Source organism: Chiloscyllium plagiosum, chromosome 13 (genome assembly GCF_004010195.1).
Source record: "Chiloscyllium plagiosum isolate BGI_BamShark_2017 chromosome 13, ASM401019v2, whole genome shotgun sequence".
Classification (NCBI taxonomy): domain Eukaryota; kingdom Metazoa; phylum Chordata; class Chondrichthyes; order Orectolobiformes; family Hemiscylliidae; genus Chiloscyllium; species Chiloscyllium plagiosum.
In genome coordinates this window covers 35,955,410-35,974,062 of record NC_057722.1, presented here as the reverse complement: position 1 = coordinate 35,974,062, position 18,653 = coordinate 35,955,410, and the positions used below count along the sequence as shown (strand labels likewise).

Here is an 18,653-nt window from a genome sequence, read left to right as displayed (position 1 = left end):
TTTCTACCATTCACTGAGATTTTGGTTGATTTACAAGTTAACCCTATCTTTGCAAATTTGCTGTGCATCCTTTAATATCTTTATTAAATCTATAAAACTCAGATTTTAAATTAACAATTAATTTCACGTAAATGTTTGGAAGAAACATCCAAACTTCTTCTGCCCTGTGTGTAGAAGTGCCTTCTACTTTACACCTGAAAGGTCTGGATGTAAATTTTGGACTACGCCACTAATCTTAAACTGCACAACTAACAAAATGTTTCTCTTTATCTAACGTATCTATCCTTTTAATATTCTTGAAAACTTTGAAGTCACCCCTTAATATTCTAAATTTCAAGGAATACATGCTCTGCTTTGTGTAATCTCTCATCATACTTTAATCCTTATAGTTCAGGTATGATGAGAGATTACACAAAGCAGAGCATGTATTCCTTGAAATTTAGAATATTAAGGGGTGACTTCAAAGTTTTCAAGAATATTAAAAGGATAGATACGTTAGATAAAGAGAAACATTTTGTTAGTTGTGCAGTTTAAGATTAGTGGCGTAGTCTAAAATTTACATCCAGACCTTTCAGGTGTAAAGTAGAAGGCACTTCTACACACAGGGCAGAAGAAGTTTGGATGTTTCTTCCAAACATTTACGTGAAATTAATTGTTAATTTAAAATCTGAGTTTTATAGATTTAATAAAGATATTAAAGGATGCACAGCAAATTTGCAAAGATAGGGTTAACTTGTAAATCAACCAAAATCTCAGTGAATGGTAGAAAAAGCACAAGGGCTAAATAGCCTAAGTGGTTCCTATAGTTGTGTTATTGCCATCAAATAAAGTCCCTGTTTCTTAGGCTTCTGGTGATGTCTGACATTAATCCTTCAGTCAGGTAGTTCTGGAACAGCTTTAAATGGTTTTGAAATCATGGGCCCACAGTCGACAATGGAACCAATCAAGAATACACTCCCTACATACAAGTGTATTTACAGATAACAAAGTTGACAGTAAATATTTTCTGTTAATGCTTGCCACACGGCCAACAATATTAATTGGGGATTGTGGAACCAATGACATAGGAAGGGAAAAGGATGAGATTCTGAAGGGAGAATATTGTTAGGCCAGAATCTAAAAAAGAGATCCTAGAGATTTGTAATATCTAGATTACTCCCGGTGCTACGAGCTTGTGAGGGTAAAAATAGGAGGATAGAGCAGGTGATTGCACGGCTGAGGAGCTGGTGTACGGGAGAAGGATTCACATTTTTGGATCATTGGAATCGCTTCTGGGGTAGAAGTGACCAGTACAAGAACGATAGATTGCACCAGAGTTGGAAGGGATCTAATATACTGGCAGGGAGATTTGCTAGAGCTGCTTGGGAAGATTTTAACCAGTAAGGTGGGGGGGGGGTTTGGGACCCAGGGAGATCGTGAGGAGAGAGATCAATTGGAGACTGGTAGGAAAAGAAGCGAGTCAAACAGTCAGGACAGGCAGGGACAAAGCAGAGAACAAGACTGATCAATTAAATTGCATTTATTTCAATGCAACAGGCCTAACAGGGAAGGCAGATGAACTCAGGGCATGGTTAAGAACATGGGACTGGGATATCATAGCAATTGCAGAAACATGTATCAGGGATCAACAGAACTGGCAGTTTAAATGTTCCAGGATACAAATGCTACAGGAAGGACGGAAAGGGAGACAAGAGAGGAGGGGGAGTGGCGCTTTTGATAAGGGATAGCATTACAGCTGTACGGAGGGAGGATATTCCTGGAAATACATCCAGGGAAGTTATTTGGGTGGAACTGAGAAATATAAAGGGTTTGGGATTACCACCTTTCTTAAATAGTGGCACCATGTTAGCCAACCTCCAGTCTTCCGGTACCTCACCTGTGACCTTATTGGGATTATATTATTAGTCAGCGGGTAATTGAGAAACAAATTTGAGAGATGATCTCAGTTATCTGTAACAATAATAGGGTGGTTATGGTAGGGGATTTAACTTTCCAAACATAGACTTGGACTGCCATACTGTTAAGGGTTTAGATGGAGAGGAATTTGTTAAGTGTGTACAAGAACATTTTCTGATTCAGTCTGTGGATGTACCTACTAGAGAAGGTTAAATTACAAAGATTATTGGGAACACCCTTAACAAAATTTCCAGCAGTTGTATTTTAACCACTGTCAATGAAGTACCTCAGTTCACTATGTTTACACAAAATATTAATGGTATGGTCGAAAAGTGCATCCCACTTATACAAACAAAACATTATCTGAAACAAGAAATATTTTTAAAAAAGGTATAAACTTTTGTTTCTCACTGTAGATATTGGCTTGGAGCTTCAGTTATTTTGTGCAAATCACTCAATATAAAATAATTGAATAATTTTAAATTCAAATTATTCAGTGGAAATTCAATTTCTGTAATATTTTACGCTACTTTAAAATACATTTACTAAAAGTTGCCTGTCACAAAACTGTTGCACTTTTCAAAGTGAATTACTTGATACAGGTTGCTGTTAACTGTTTGCATTTGCAGGCTTCAAATTAAGCTGTCAATTAAAGGCAAAATGCTGTGAATGTTGAAATCTGAAACAAGTGCAGAAAATGCTGGCAAAGCTCAACAGGTCTGGCAGTGCCTATAGAGAGAGAAACAGACTTGAAATTTTGAGTCCAATATGACACTTAGTCCTCTTCCATTCTGAAGTCATGCCAGACTCAGAACATTACCATGATTCTATTCTTCACAGATGCTGTCAAATCTCCAGAGTTTCTTTAGCACTGTCTGCGTCTGTTTCAAATTAAGATTTTTTTTTAGTGCAAGGGCAGCAATAGGCACATTTTGAAAGCTTTTGATTTTTTAAAAATCAAGCAGCTGATTGCTGTACACTGATGCAACAAGATGATTTTGTATAGCAAAAACCAATATCAGTGAACACTGACATTTATCGAAAGTAAAAACTAATCTCGCTCAAAGTTTGAGCATAGCAATTTTAAATTCTTCAACAAATTAAAAGCGTCTAATTCATAAATAAAAACAATAATGAGTAATTGACATTTATACAGGAATAAAATGATTAAATGGTTAAGAATGATTATTTCTAGCATTAATACGGCAAAGTAGATTTACCAAACTGCACCAAGTTACCAATCAAATATATTAAGGAGTATTTGCATTATGGCTTTCAAGATTGTTCATGATATTTAAGTTAAATCAGCTTACTTTTGCTGTTAGCAACATGATGCAGAAATTTAAGATGGCAGGCATCTTTATTATACATATGAGCGATTTGTAGGTTTCCTTGATTCCTTGCTGAGGAGCATCATGCAATGATGTTTGTCTCAAGTTTTCCTTTTTAAGCACTGTAACCAAGGTTGTTGTCACCAAGAAAATTATTCCACAGAAGAACAGAAAACCTAAAAGAAATTAAAATAAACATGCGAAAAATCTAAAATTTTTATGTAGAAAATGTGAATGAGATGACAAAATCTGTACAATTACATTGTTTTCACTCTAAAACCAGATAGTCAGGTCCTATCTCCTTTCTCGGTTATATCCGGTATACGCCAGTTAAAGAAAATCTATCCAACTTCTACAAAGGAACTACAGAGAAGATTCAAATGTCTCAGGACAGCTAGATACCAATTAATGTTGTATGTGAAAAAAAGCTCCTTTATTTAAAATTGGCTCAAGAATTGAGATGACACTTAAATAGAAATTGATATTCAATCTTGTATAATGTCATAGAATCAGAACAGTACAGCTTGACAAGGAGGCCATTTCACCTATCAGATCAACACGGATTCTTTTAAAGAACAATCCAGCAAGCTCTTCACACCCATTCTTATATCCCTGCAAGTTTTCTCCCAAGTATTTGTACAATTATCTTTTGAAGGCTACTATTGAATCAGTATCCACCACCCTACTAACAATGCAATTTGAATCCTAATAGCGTATTGTATTAAAAAAAACCTCATTGTGTATTTGTATTTTGCCAATTACTTTAAATCTATTTGCTTGATCTATCAACCCACCTGCCACTGGTAACCATTTCCTTAATTTACACTTTTATTTAAAATTTCATTATTTTAACCACTTCTGACAAGTCTCCTTTTTTGCTCCAAGGGGAACAACTCAACTTCTGCAGTGTATTCATATCTCAACTCCATAAACCAATAAAACGTTTTCTGTACTCTTCTGAAATTGCTCTCTAATTGGTAATCTAGATGTTTAAATAACCAAAACATGAGAGAATTCTTTATTAAAATTAAGAGTGATATAACGGATTCCAAGATCAGACTTGGGGAAGAAGATGATCGCAGGAAGGGGTGGGTGGGGTACTACCATTTTCACCTGGTTTCCACTTCTTTCCAACTGCAAGTCTCGATGTGGTCAACATCTTCCTGATGCTTCTTCTCCATTTTGAATGGCTTTGGGCCAGTGATTCCCTGGTGTACATGGGAATGCCGCACTACACCAGTGAGACCTTGAGAGTATCTGTCACCTGGGGCTTGCCTGCCGTTTCAGAGCTGGGAATATATCACATGCTGGGGAGTTTCGTGTTGGTAATGTGGATGATGTGCCCAGCCAACTGCAATTGATCTAGGGTGGTCATTGCCTCGATGCTAGGGATGACGGCTTGGTTGAGGATGCTGGTGTTGGTGTATCCTTCTTTCCAGTGGATTCATAGGATCTTCTGCAGGGGGCACTGGTGGTACTGCTCCAGTGCCTTGAACTGCCTGTAGACATTTCACATCTCAGAGCCATATAGAAGTGCGGGAACCACCATAGCTCTGAAAACCATGAGCTTGGTGTCGGACATGATGTTGGTGTCCTCAAACATCTTTTTCCTTCGGTGCCAGAAGTCTGCGCTAGCACAGGTGATGCTGGATGTCTTCATCAATGGCTGCATTGGCTAATAGAACACTCAAGGTATTGGAAGTGGTCAGTGTTCTAGACCTCCCTGTGGACCTTGATGATCAGGTGTTCTCTCCACAATGCCTGGCCAGGTTGGTGGAGGACCTTCATCTTGTGGATGTTCAGGGTGAGACACCCATGCTCTCATATGCCTCCATCAAGGTGCTGACGATAGTCTAGAGTTCATCCTCTGAGATTGCACATACACAAGCATTATCTGTGTACTTCAGCTCGATGACATTGGTTGGGGTGAATTTGGTTTTGGCTTAAAGGCAGCGTAGGTTGAGTAATTTCCTGCTGGTCCTTTAAGTTAACTCCACTCCAGCAGGGAGCATGTTAGTGGTGAGGTGAGCTAATCAACAACAATACTGGGTGATGACGCAGCCCTGCTTGAGTTTGGGTGGGATGCTCTTTAAAGCATTGATGTGGACCCAAATGGCCTCTTTCCACACTGTAGGGCTTTTATGATTCTTTGACACCAATCCAAAAAGGGGAATGGGTTCATGGTGGAGCCATTTGTCATTACCACACCTTCCCATATCGTTGTGGAGCTGGCAAAGGATGCTGACAAATCAAAGAGGAGATGGATGGTCTTCCCAATCAATGGTGTCAAAGGCCTTTATAACATCAAAGAAGACCATGTATAGGGATAGGTTCTTTTTGCATTTCTCCTGCAGCTGTCGTACAGTGAAAATCATGTCTGTTGTGCCCCTCAGTGGCCTAAAGCCACACTGTGATTCCAGGAGGATTTCCTCAGCCACACAGAAAAGGACCTTGGCGATGACTTTTCCAATAGTTCTCCTGTAGTGGCCGGACTTGTTCCCTTTTTTGAAAATGCTCATTAGTGTGGCATTTCAGAGCTCTCCAAGAATGCTCTCCTCTTTCCAGATAAGGCAGACAAGGGCATGTGGCTGTAAAAGAAGCTCTATGCCCAGACATTTCAGTGCCTCAGCAGGGATATCCATCTCCTCTAGCCACCTTGTTGTTCTTAAACCGGTGGACACTTCCAGGCAACATAAAAACAGAATAGAAAAAACCTCTATAGGTAGATGAGAAAAATATTAATCATTTTGACTAATGTAGATCCTTTACAGAAAAAGAGGAAGTTATCGTGGGGAACAAAAGAGATGGCAAATCAATTAAATACATTTTGGTTCTCTCTTCACAAAAGGAGGACACTATGCCCCAAAAATGTTGGGGAATACAAGGTCCAGTCAGAGGGAGAAACTGAGGGAAAATCAGCAATAGTAAGGAAATAGAGTGGGGAAATTGATGGGAATCAAAGGCTATTAAATAGTCAGGGCCCAATAATCTACATCCCACAGTACATGAATTGGCCCTCAAAATAGTGAATGCATTGGTACTTATCTTTCAAGATTCTACAGACTCTGGAAGAGCTTCTAGGACTTAGAGATAGCTAATGTTGAAAAAAAAAATAGACCAGTAGGCCTCACATCAACAGTAGGGAAAATGCTGGAGTTCATTACAAAAACCTTCATGGCAGAGTACTTGGAAAACAGTGATAGAATCTGACAAACTCAGCATGAATTTACAAAAGGGAAATCATATTTGACAAATCGACCAGAATTTTTCAAGGATGCAATTAGTAGAGCTGATAACTAGAAGATTTGATAAGGGGGAGTCAATGGATGTGGTTTACGTGGATTTAGAGAAGGCCTTTGATTAAGTCCAACATACGAGATTAGCATGCAAAGCAGAGATTGGGGTAGTGTACTGACATGAATAGAGAATTGATTAGCAGACAGGAAACAATAAATGGGTCATTTTCAGAGTGGCAGCCAATGACTATTGGGATACTGCAGGGCTCAGTGCATAGACCCCAACTATTCACAATATAGAGAATAATTTTGGATGAAGAAATGAACTGCAATACATCTAGATTTGCAGCTGACACAAAGCTGGGGTGAGACATGTGGAGAGGAGGAGGAGAGTGAACTATGGAGGATGCAGAAATTCCTCAGTGTGATTTGGACAAGCTAAGTGAACAAATGCAGGGCAGATGAAGTCTGATATTGATAAATGTGAGGTGATCCATTATGGAAGCAAAAGCAGGAAGGTATTTTATTATCTGAATAGATTGGGAAATGGGGAGCTGCACTAACTTCGTTTCCATGACTGGTGTACAAGAATACCTAAGTGTGGAGGTGCAGTAGGCAGCAGATATGATGGGAGCCTTCATAGCAAGAAGATTCAAGTACAAGTGTAGGGATATTGTGCTGCAATTGTACAGGGCCATTGTGAGATCATACCTGGAGCATTGTGGGCAGTTTCACTTTCCTTATCTGAGGAAGGATATTCTGACGACAGAAACAGTGGAATGAAGGATTACCCCAGCTCGATTCCTGGATGGCACAACTCACGTAAGGAAAGACTGACTGAAGTTCAGAAGAATGAGGGGGTATCTCTTTGAAACTTATAAAATTCCAACAGACTAGACAGGGTGAATACAGCAAGGATGTTCCTGAAGACTAGGAAGCCCAGAACCAGGGGTCACAGTCTAAACATACAGGGTAGGTCATTTAGCTCAGAGATGATGAGAAATTTCTTCACCCAAACAGTAGTGGTGAACTTGTGGAATTCTCTACCACAGAAAGCAGTTGAGGCAAAAACATTGAATATTTTCAATTAGTTAAATATAGTTCTTAGGGCCAGAGAAATCAAAGGATATGGGAAGAACGCAGAAATTCTATACTAAGCTGGATGATCAACCATGATTGTATTGAATGGTGAATGGCTGAATAGCCTGCTCCTGCTCCAATTTTCTATGTTTTATTTAGGAGACCAAACTTTGCAGAGTACTCCAGATGTGGTCTCAATGTCTTGTACAGCTGCAGTACTTTTTCCTTTACAATAAATATTACATTTATCTTCCTAATAAGATTAGTATGCAGGTACAAAAGTTGTGATTCAAAACACCCAGGTCTCTCTGCAATCTCTTACGACTTTAGCAAAATCAACATCAACTGCCCTGTACTTATCCTCGCTTTCTGTTACCTCAACAAAAGCTAAAATCGAGTTAGACAAACAAAATGTTTCCAAAACAAATCCTTGCTCACTTTTCTTCAAAACTACGTTTTGTCCAAGTGGCTGTTATTTCCCTTGAATTGTTATTGAAAATTTCCCCACCGTCAATATTAAATTGATTGGCTGTAAATACCAGGTTATTACTTCCCATGTTTTGAGAAACTGTATGTTTTACAATTCTCCAGACCTTGTGCATCACCAGGATTAAGAGTTTGAAATGAAATGTCCATTATCCAACGTGTTTTATGGGGTTAGAATGGACACGAGATCGCCAAGGCCAGTCTGTACTTAAAGCATTCTTCAAATTGAAATGGAAACTGTGTTAAATTGGATAGAATACTGTAGACTCAAGTGAAGGAGTTCCTGGCTTAGGATTTTCTTGTATCTCCTCTCCATCTTTGATTTACACTTGCTTTCAAATGAGGTCACACAATTTTTAAAACTTGGTTGTGGGTGAACTTCTTCCAGAACTCCAAACTAAATGAAACCTGCAGAGTCTCCTTGTAGCATTTCCTTTGACCACAACAAGATCACACAAGTGCTCCACAAAAGATTCACTTTGGAAGTGAATATCAGGCTTTCTAGATACATGAACCAACCCAACTCAGTTGTGATTCTCTCAATATGGTGTAGATCCTTGGCACATCAGCTGACATGAGAACCTCAATATCTAGTGTTTTGCCCTGCCTTCCAATCTTCAGAAGATTTTGAAGGCAGCTTAATGAGTTGGTTGATCTTAACAAGACAGGTTCACTATCCAAGTCTCTCATGCGTAGAGCAATGTGAGTAGGACCATTGCTCTATTGATGTTCAGTTTAGTAGACAGATTTACACTTCTTCATTCTTAGATCAATGTTTGAAGTCTGCTGAATGCCAGCAAACCAACAGCTCAAATCATTAGCTAACAGAAAATTGTGAAGTACATCCTTGGAGACCTTGGTTCTCACCCAGAATCATCTCAAATTGAGCAGCTTCCTGTTCATGTAATATCTGATATTAGTGCAAGGATCATAATAATAGAACAATTTGGACAGCATCGCAGGGAAAGATGATGGAGAGAGTCAGTGCTGGCATGTACCCATTTTAACTTCATTCGTGATTGGAAATGATTCAGAACATTATCATCCAGAGCATGCATTAGCATACTGTCTTGAAACTGAACTATCATGATGAATTTCTCAATGCAACCAAATTTCTCCAGTACCACAATTCACAATTAGCTCTACTATTCCTCCAAGAATCCTTTTACAGTTAATTAATCTATAGACGACTTTTTGAATTTAACTGCCAATCTTTTCTTATATTGTCTCTTATAATTCCTTTATTAATTCTTAACTTTTTATATGCTCCAGGATTCTCTCAAGGTAATAAGCTGACATTTGTCATACATCCCTTTTGTCCTATTTTCCAACTCCTTTGAATCCAGGGACCTCTGGCTTTGGTTGTCATTGTTTTACCTTTGGTTGGAATGTACCTAGACTCTACCCAAACCATCTACTCTTTAAAGTGCACCCATGTCTCTAATACATTGCTGTCTGCCAGTTCTTGACTGCTATATACAGGCCAGGTCCTTGCACAACTTGCTAAAATTAGCACTCATTTGTGATCAACCTGTTAGGACACACTATGACACATCCCTTAAGCAGATGGGATTTCAATCTAGATCAAGTAGTTTTATTGCGATTGTTCCATCTCCTTAATAATTATTCTGAATTTTCCCAAGATACTTCCCCATTTTGACATTTGCCACTTGACCCAAGTTCATTTCACATGATTAGATGTAGCAATGTGTTTTTCCTCATTGGGAAGGAAACAAACTGTTCAAGAATGTTCATCTGAACATTTTAGAAATTCCAGCTCTTTCCTCCTAACAGGATAACTATATTCGGTATTAAATGAAGCAGTCAAAGCCCATCATTATCACCGTTTAGTTCTTGCAAAACACTAATTTATTTGTAAATCTGTTCGATTATCTTCTCTATTTCCTAGAAAGTGTGTCAACTCATCTAAGATCTTCTTTATTATTGCTTGACTCCATCAAAAACTTCAGTCTTCAAGGACATTCTCTCTCTTTACAGCAATAAACATCCTCTGTACCCCTAGTAGATGAAGTGTAGGTCAAGTTTCCTGTTTAGCCTTAAAAGGCACACCCACATTATGGCAGCTTAATATTTTCTATTTCCCTCATATTGATATTCTAAAATTATTAGAGCTAATAGCTATTGCAGAAACTTGGCTGAGAGATGGACAGGACTGGCAGCTCAATGTTCCAGATTTCAGACTCCACAGGAAAGTTAGAAAAGAAGGCAAGAAAGGCCAGGGTGGGGGGGTTTGACATTTTTGCTATAACTAGGGAAGATATTGCTGAAAGATCATCCAGTCAAAATGTATGGATAGAAATGACAAGTAAGAAAGGAAATATCACTGATGGGATTGCACTATAGGCCCCTCAATAATAAGAGAGAAATTGAGAAACAAATATGTAGTGAGATCTTAGATATATATAAGCATAATATGGTTGTAACAATGGGGCATTTAATTTTCCAAACATTGACTGGGGCTACCACAGTGTTAAAGGTTTGAATTGTCAAAAATTTGTCAAATGTGTTCAAGAAAATTTTCTTTATCAATGTGTGGATGGTCCTGCCGGAAAAAGAGCAAAACTAGGCATTCTTTTGGGCAATAAGGCAGGGCACCATCCAGGGCGAAGCAGCCTGCTTGACTGGAACCATACCCACAAATATTCACTCTCTCAACTACTGAAGCTCAGTAGCAGCAGTGGTTGCCATCTCGAAGATAAACTGCAGAAATTCACCAAGGCTCCTTAGACAGCACCTTCCAAACATATAACCACTTCCATGTAGAAGGACAAGGACAACGAATACATGGGAACACAACCTTCATCAAGATCTGCTCAAAGCCACTCACCATCCTGACTTCACCATACTTTTAGTATTAAAATCCTGGAACTCCCTCACTCACTGCACCACGGGTATTCCTACAGCGCATGATCTGTCACTGTTCAAGAAGGCAGCTCACTATTACTTTCTCAAGGATAATTAGCGTCAGGCAATAAGTGCCGACCTGAGCCGGTGATGTTCACAATCCACGAATGAATTTTTGAAAAATACATTATATAGGAACTGTAACAATTTTTGTTTGCTCCCTTTCATTTTCGGTCGAGAGGCCGGTGACCAGTGGTGTTCCATAGGGTTTGGTTAGGGTCCTCTTTTGTCACTAATATACTGTAAATGATTTGGATGAGAATATAGAAGGCATGGATAATAAGTATATGGATGACACAAAAATTGGTCACAGACCGAGAAGAAGATTTTCTAAGATTACAAAGGGATCTTGATCAAATGGGTCAATGGGCTGAAAAAGGCAGATAGAGTTCAATCTGGCTAAGTGCGAATATTGCAATTTAGTATAACAATGGAGGGTAGGGCTTATACAACTAATGGTAGGGCCTTGAGTAATGTTGTAGAACAGAGGGACCTAGGGGTGCAGAAACATCTATTGTCCAGGAGGTCCACACCCCCCAATCCCTGGGGCAATTGCAGTTTTGCAAGCTTACTAAGAGGCTGCTAATAACACCCAATAAAAGAATTAAACCAGCTATTCAATTTCCGAAATGTTTGCCCAAGAAAGTGTAAAGAGAGCATCTGCAAAGGGTACAATAGACAGGAAGAACATTCAATTTGTTAAGAGTGACTCGATCCAACCATGATATTGGAATGGCTCCCCCATCTTTGAAGGTCTTGTTTAGTCCTGTCAAACAAATGACCAAAATTAGCCTTGAATAACTGGTGAAAGCTTGGGGTAACAGAGAGGCCCAAGTAAAGAAAGCCTCCCTGTGCCCACTTAAAGGGGAACCCACCTTCCATGCCAGGTATTCCCCTAAGTCCCCCCACAGGCATAGCCTCCAACTTTGAAAAATTGATCTTGTAACCTAAGAACCAAATGAATAAATACACTATCAAAAAGGGCACCAAGACTGCCGGGTTCGAGAAAATAATAAGATCTGCATATAGTATAATCTTATGCGCCTTCAAACCCACCTTTGGGGCAGCTATATTAGGGTCCGCAAGAATGGCCTCCGCTCAATCACAATGTGAAAAGCAAAGGTGAAAGGGGACAGCCTCACTGACTGCCCCTACAAAATGTAAAAAATATCAGATCTTATACCATTGGTGAGAACTGCCGCCAGAGGATCACCATAAAGGACCCTTACCCATCGACAAGCACTTCACCCAGGCCAAACCGCTCCAGGGTCTGAAAAATAAGAAATGGCCATTCCACCTGATCAAATGCCTTTACTGCATCCAAAGAGACCAGCAACCCTTGAACCAATCGCTGCTGGCATACTTGAATCATGTTAACCAACCTCCTATTATTGGAGGATCTGTGACCTTTTATAAAGCCCATCTGATCTTCTTCAACAATAGAGGGCAACACCCCTTCCAACTTCAATGCCAAAGTCTTAAACAAAATTTTAAAATCAGAATTTAAGAGCGAGATTGGTATATAAGAAGCACAGTCCTCCAGGGCCTTATCTTTCTCAAGGATAAGACAGATATTAGCCTCTCTCAAGGATGGTGGGAGGCAATCATGACTATATGAATAGTTATACATGTCTAGCATCAGCCCTGACAGTACGTTTATAAATTCTTTATAAAACTCAATGGAAAGACCACCAGGACCAGGCCCCTTTCCACTTTGAAGTTGCCTCACTGCCTTCTTGTGCTGTTAATGGAGCACTAAGCAGAGACACCTGCTCAGCAGACACTCCAGGAAGATCCAAGTTTCTAAAAAAAAGACTCCATTTTATCCCACCTATCCTCACAACATTCTGACTAATACAGTTCAGAATAGAATCTTTGAAATGCGGCATTGATCGTTTTAGCATTACAATTAAGAATCCCACCCCCTTCCCTAATAGAAACAATAGATTGGGAGGCATTCTTCTTCCTAACCAAATCGGCCAGATATTTACTCAGGCTATTACCATGTTCAAACAACCTTTGCTTCACAAAGGAAAGTTCCTTCCTGGCCATATGCTTAGGTATGGAGTTTAAGGCAGATCGAAGGGCTGTGATCCACTGCAGCTTAGGTCACTGACGGTCTTCTGTAATATGCCATCTCAGCTGCCTTCAATCATGCCTTGAGCAGACACTGCTGCTCTCCCTTCCATTGCTTGACTGACCAAATACGAGATAATTATCCCTCAAGCGTAGGCCTTAGCAGTCTCCCAAAGAATGGACAGATTACTAGCTGGTGTTGGTGACCAAAAATGCTTCAAATTTCTAGAAAAGTACTCAACGAACTTGCTGTCCTTGAGGATGAAGTGATCCATTCGCTAGTACAGAGAGCTCATTGCATTTCCCTTAACTTCGACCACTAAATATACTGCTGCGTGATCAGAGATGGCAATACTCCCAATCGAATAAGATACCACCGAATCTAGAAGAACTGCAGGAATTAGGGAAAAAAAAAACAATCCTTGTATGGCACTTATGAGGATTGGAAAAAAATGTGAAGTCCCTGCCCATAGGATGGAGATGTCTCTAAATGACCAACAACTCCAGTTCTACATATAGATCACTTAACTGTTTAGATTGTGGAGAAAGCTTTGGAGGGCCTTTGGCCATGCTATCCAGCACAAGATCCATAAAGGCAATTAAAGCCTCCTCCTGTAATAATATACCACAACGCAAAGGCCATCAGCTTAGATAGTGCATCAGTCAAAAATTTAAGGGGTTGGGCCGGAGGACAAGAGACATTCAAAATATATTCCTCGCCATGTATTAGAGCCTTAAGGATAACAAACCAACCATATTCACCTTTAACGTAATCTATTGAACTAAATGGAAGATTCTTCTGGACTAGTATGGCTAGCCCCCTGCTCTTAATCTTAAAAGAATGAGAAAAACATCCGAACAAAACCGCCCTGCTGTAATTTCAAGTGTTCCTTGTCATTAAGGTGAGTCTCCTGCAACAGACAGCATCCACTCTCGCCTTTTTGAGGCTCAACAATACCTTTTTTTCTTTTAACTGGCAAATGGATCCCTCTAATATTTCAGGTGCACCACTTAAGAACACTGCTAGCCATTTCCTTTACAACCACCTTTGACCTGCTGAGAGGAAGATTTCAACATACGGTATGCTGAGCATAAACAAAAGAAGAGTTGTGAAGTCTATTTAAGAAACCAAAAAACTAAACTAACTACAAAGCACAAAAGATACTTAATGGGGGACTCGAGCCCCTGCCCACAGATGGCACTTACACCTCCCACACACATCTCCATTCCCCCGTCCAACTTGAGCCGCACCCCAGACCCAAGCAATAGAAGGAAACAGACAAAATACTGAGCAATCCACCAACCCCCAACTATATATCAACACCAATCCTAATTGGAGAAAAGAAAACACACCAACAGCAGCCTCTTTAAGAAAAAAGTAACGTTACAAGAAGCACAGCAAGAGAAAAAGAAACAAACATTATTGTCCATGTCAATAAATCCATCCAAATTATTTTAAAGTGTCCAAGAAATTTTTCACTTGTTCCAAGGAATCTAATGACTGTGACGAATCCTAAGTAATACAAAGCATCGCTGGGTATCTCATCAATATTGAATATCAAGGTCCTTGAATTTTTTTTTTGACCTCAAACAAACAATTTCTTTTTACGGATCACTGCCACAGAAAAGTCCCAGAAAAAAAAATTATTAGTTTCCTGACCAGTCAGGACCTGTGGATCTTTCCACATCCTTCCAGAAGATTCCAGGGCTCTCTGCTTGTCCCTGTGGCTATGAAATCGTACCTGGACCAGGCGGGGGCACTGTTCCAGACTGGATCTGCGCACCATAACCCGGTGAGCTCTGACAACCTTCACCCGGTCCGCCTTGGTATCCCAGCCAAGAAATGTGGCAGCCAGTTTTCAAAAAAAAGCTTGCTAGCTGCCCACCTTCCACTTCCTCCGGCAGCCCAACGACCCAGATATTTTTCCTCCTACCTTTGTTTTCCAGATCATCGACCTTTCAGTCAAAGGCCGAAAATCCGCCCTGCCGAGGACTCTACCTCAGTCTCCATGATTTTCCACTGACCAAGAGTTTAAATGAATATTTTGTTGACTCAAATTTATATGCAATTGCTCAAAGATGCATGATGAAGAACTGACTAGATAGACGTTAGCAATTTTGCATTAACAAAGAAAAACTTCAGGTTCCTTTTAAGAAAAAAAAAGGTACAGTGGCTGCATATGCAATTAAGGAATAGGATTTATTCCAGTATTATACTATGAAGCAAATCCACAAACAAAAGGAATCACAGAACAGCAATAAAAGTCAAGCTCAGGACATCCAGATGAAATAAGTTGTTAAACTTCATTTTAAACTAAGTGAAACATATTTATAAGATTCAAACTGAGTCTAATTTTATATTGTACTGCTGCTGTAAACTCCCAAAACAAATTACTCCACATCCAGTAGTATTCTCAAACCTAAAAGTAGTTTAAACACACTGAAGTTTTTAAAATTCATAATTGGATTAGGTGTCTTGCCCATCCTAGTTGCCCTCAAAAGGTGAGCTGCCTTCTTGATTTGATGCAATTCATTTGATATAGATACCTTTTAGTTTGTGTCATGTGCAAACCAGTTTTCCTATCCATATTAGCAGAACAAAAGTGAAGCCAAAATCTAAACAGCAATGAGATTCATGACCAACATCAATCATAACTTAGTTATGAATTGGTAGTTCAAAGCAAGCAGGGACGGTCCAGCTCGAGCACTGCAAGAAGAAATAAATAATATGGGTGTTCCCATGATTTTGGTTCACTTGGAGAGCTGCTTCAATATCAGGAGGATCCATTCCAAGAACAAACACCTGGTGGCCCTTTACACCCAAAACAAGATCTTTGTTGCAGATGTTGACTGAGAGAGCAAGCAGGAAATCTGGTACCAGGTGCTGCTGGAGGTGCATAACAGAAGCACGATGCCCAAGAAGCATGGGTACAACAGGCAGGTAATGTTTCCATTTCAGCCAGCACCATCAGCAGCTATATTGGGGGAGGTCAACTGAAAGTCTCCTGGTACTAGCTGGAGCAGCAGCAAACACGAGAGATGGAGCTGCTTCTCAAAACATAGATTCTGTCTCTCCCACACTTGCTATTTGAACACTTCAATGACAAGTCCCTCTCTCCCACCAGTGCTGCCTCTCTAATCAAAGTTGAGAAGCAGCAAAAGGTGGAAGAGCTGGAACAGAAAGTGTTGAAGTTAAAATCCACGATTGGAGGAGTATTTATATCTCTTCTATGCTTGCTGCTTTTCCATTAACCAATTCTATAGTCCATTCCCAGCCTTATGTTTGATAGAAATAGGAGTTCGTCTAAAGCCCTACAAGCAGCCCTGAAGTACAGAACACACATTTAAAATGGCAATTTTAAAGGTAACAAAGGTAACACCACAAGGCACAGCTACAGTAAAGAAATCAAAGGCCATAGTTATTTCAATCAAGGTTACAACATTAGTAACATCACAGAATCAGAAGTAAGACATCAATGAAGAAATTGAAAAGACTGAACAGTCGAACTGAAGAAGATAGCAAGTTTACTGAAATAAGAGCAAAGAATCCATAACTTAAACTGTAGTTCAGGCAGGAAGAAACTATTAAAGCCAGAGAAAATTGCAAAAAAAGGACAGGCATTGTAATTTAGGAGACAAATGTAGGAAATCATCCGTTTTGTTTGTGAAAATAAGTGGAAAACCTCCAATTTGGTTGCAGAAATGCAGGAAACTTCCAGGAAAACAGTCCTGGGATACAACGTTACTTTATTACAGAATCTGAAACTTGAAGACAAGGAAAATAAAACAGCTTTGCTATCCAGCAGGTTTAAAGGCTGACTGACCAAAGAAAATAAAGCATTGAGTCAGTGCAGACTTGAAAAGATTTGAAAAAAGAAACAATAAGAAATGGCAGTAGAAATAATACTACCTATCAGATTTAATTTCAGAGAAATTATTCATTGTTTAGAGTAAACAGTTCTTAAGATCCTGCTTCCAAACTACATGCTAACTCACAGGCAAACAAACACACAATTTTATCAATAGAACCTACAGCTGATGTTATAGCTTCTCTAAACATAATAGGTATAAATACTTTTGATAAAGTTCTATAAGCTTTTACAATTATTTTCATCTGAGAATATAAATTTGTTGAAAGAACAAGGTTTAATAGTTAACTCCCTGTAAGAGTTAAGCTTCCAGGGACTCCATAGATAATTAATGATCTCAACAGATGAAATGGAAAATAGGCCTATAAAATTCTAATTTCACAGCTCCAATGAAGAGACAGAATTGCTGTTGGAATTACGGATGAGTTTTTGTCAAATTCATTACAATTTATAGAAGATCTGATTTTGGAGAATAATATTCAAATCGTGCTGGAAGCAGCAAGAGTCAGAGAAATGCTGAGGGAAGGAGGACAACTTTATTCTAGGAGAGTAACTGAATCCAGTTTATCAGACATAAGACAAGCGATTTGCTACTGAGCCTACTCAATTTCAGTGTCAGTGTCATGATCAACAAAGCCTGACAGGCAAGAGCAATGCAAAAATCTGATGTCATAGCAACTTGAATCTTATAGAATGAAGACTTATTTTCTTGGTCTCCTGGTTGTCTTAATAACAATGTTGATCTTACTAGTGTAATTTGTACTCTATTCGTATTGTGTCATAAACAACATTCTTCTTAAAACAAGAGCTTATACTCGTCAAATCTCAATTGGTGGTATCAACCTACCTAACACAAGTTGCCAACGGTTGACATTCCAAAAGATACAATATATTTCAAACAAATACTAAACTTTATTGTCGACAGTTAGTCTCCCTATTTGAATAAAATATTTAGTCACGTTAGAAGCAATTCATAGAGGTTCATGTGACTCATTCCTGGGATGAAAGACTTATGTAGAGGGATTTAATATGTTGAGCCTATATCTATTAGGGTTTAGATGAGGTGATCTTATTGAAATAGAAGGGTACTTGATAGCACCGGGGGCATCTTTCATCTTGTAGTGGGACGATGTCAAGGGGACACAGTTTAAGAGTAAATCAATAAGTCTCACTTAAGATCTTAAGATGTAGGAGAAGAAAGCCATTCAGCCCACATGTCTGTTCTGCCATTTAATGAGATTATGGCTGATCCAATCATTCACAATTCCACTTTCCTACCTTTCTCCCATTTGCTTTTATTCCCTTACTTATTAAAAATCTGACTATCTCAGCATTGAGTATTCCTAATAGCTCAGCCTCAACAGCTATCTGGTGGAAAGAATTCCACAGAATCACTACACAAAGAAATTCTTCATCGCATTCTAAACGGGTGACTCTTTACCAAAATTACTCCCTCTAGTCCAGGACTCTTTGGGGAAAATAACCTATTCTCATCTAACCTGTCCAGCCCTGAAGAATTTTGAATGTTTCATTAAGGTCGCCTCTCATCCTTCTCCAGTGAATACAGGCCTAACCTATCTGGATCAGTGGTGCTGGAAGAGCACAGCAATTCAGGCAGCATCCAACGAGCAGCGAAATCGACATTTCGGGCAAAAGCCCTTCATCAGGAATAAAGGCAGAGAGCCTGAAGCGTGGAGAGATCAGCTAGGGGAGGGTGGGGGTGGGGAGAGAGTAGCATAGAGTACAATGGGTGA

The 18,653-nt window shown here is 39.4% G+C and overlaps 1 protein-coding gene and 1 long non-coding RNA gene across 5 annotated transcripts in view; one reads left to right on the top strand and one right to left on the bottom strand.

Annotated features, from left to right (window-relative positions):
• LOC122555919 overlaps positions 1-18,653 on the top strand; it is a 68,033-nt gene that overhangs the window by 30,275 nt on the left and 19,105 nt on the right. The window lies entirely within an intron of this gene.
• slc33a1 (solute carrier family 33 member 1) overlaps positions 1-18,653 on the bottom strand; it is a 49,238-nt gene that overhangs the window by 19,788 nt on the left and 10,797 nt on the right. For all 4 annotated transcript variants that reach the window (XM_043702185.1, XM_043702184.1, XM_043702186.1 and 1 more), the window contains exon 3: positions 3,210-3,403. In XM_043702185.1, coding sequence (XP_043558120.1) covers positions 3,210-3,403 — 194 coding nt within the window. The remainder of the gene's footprint in view (positions 1-3,209; positions 3,404-18,653) is intronic.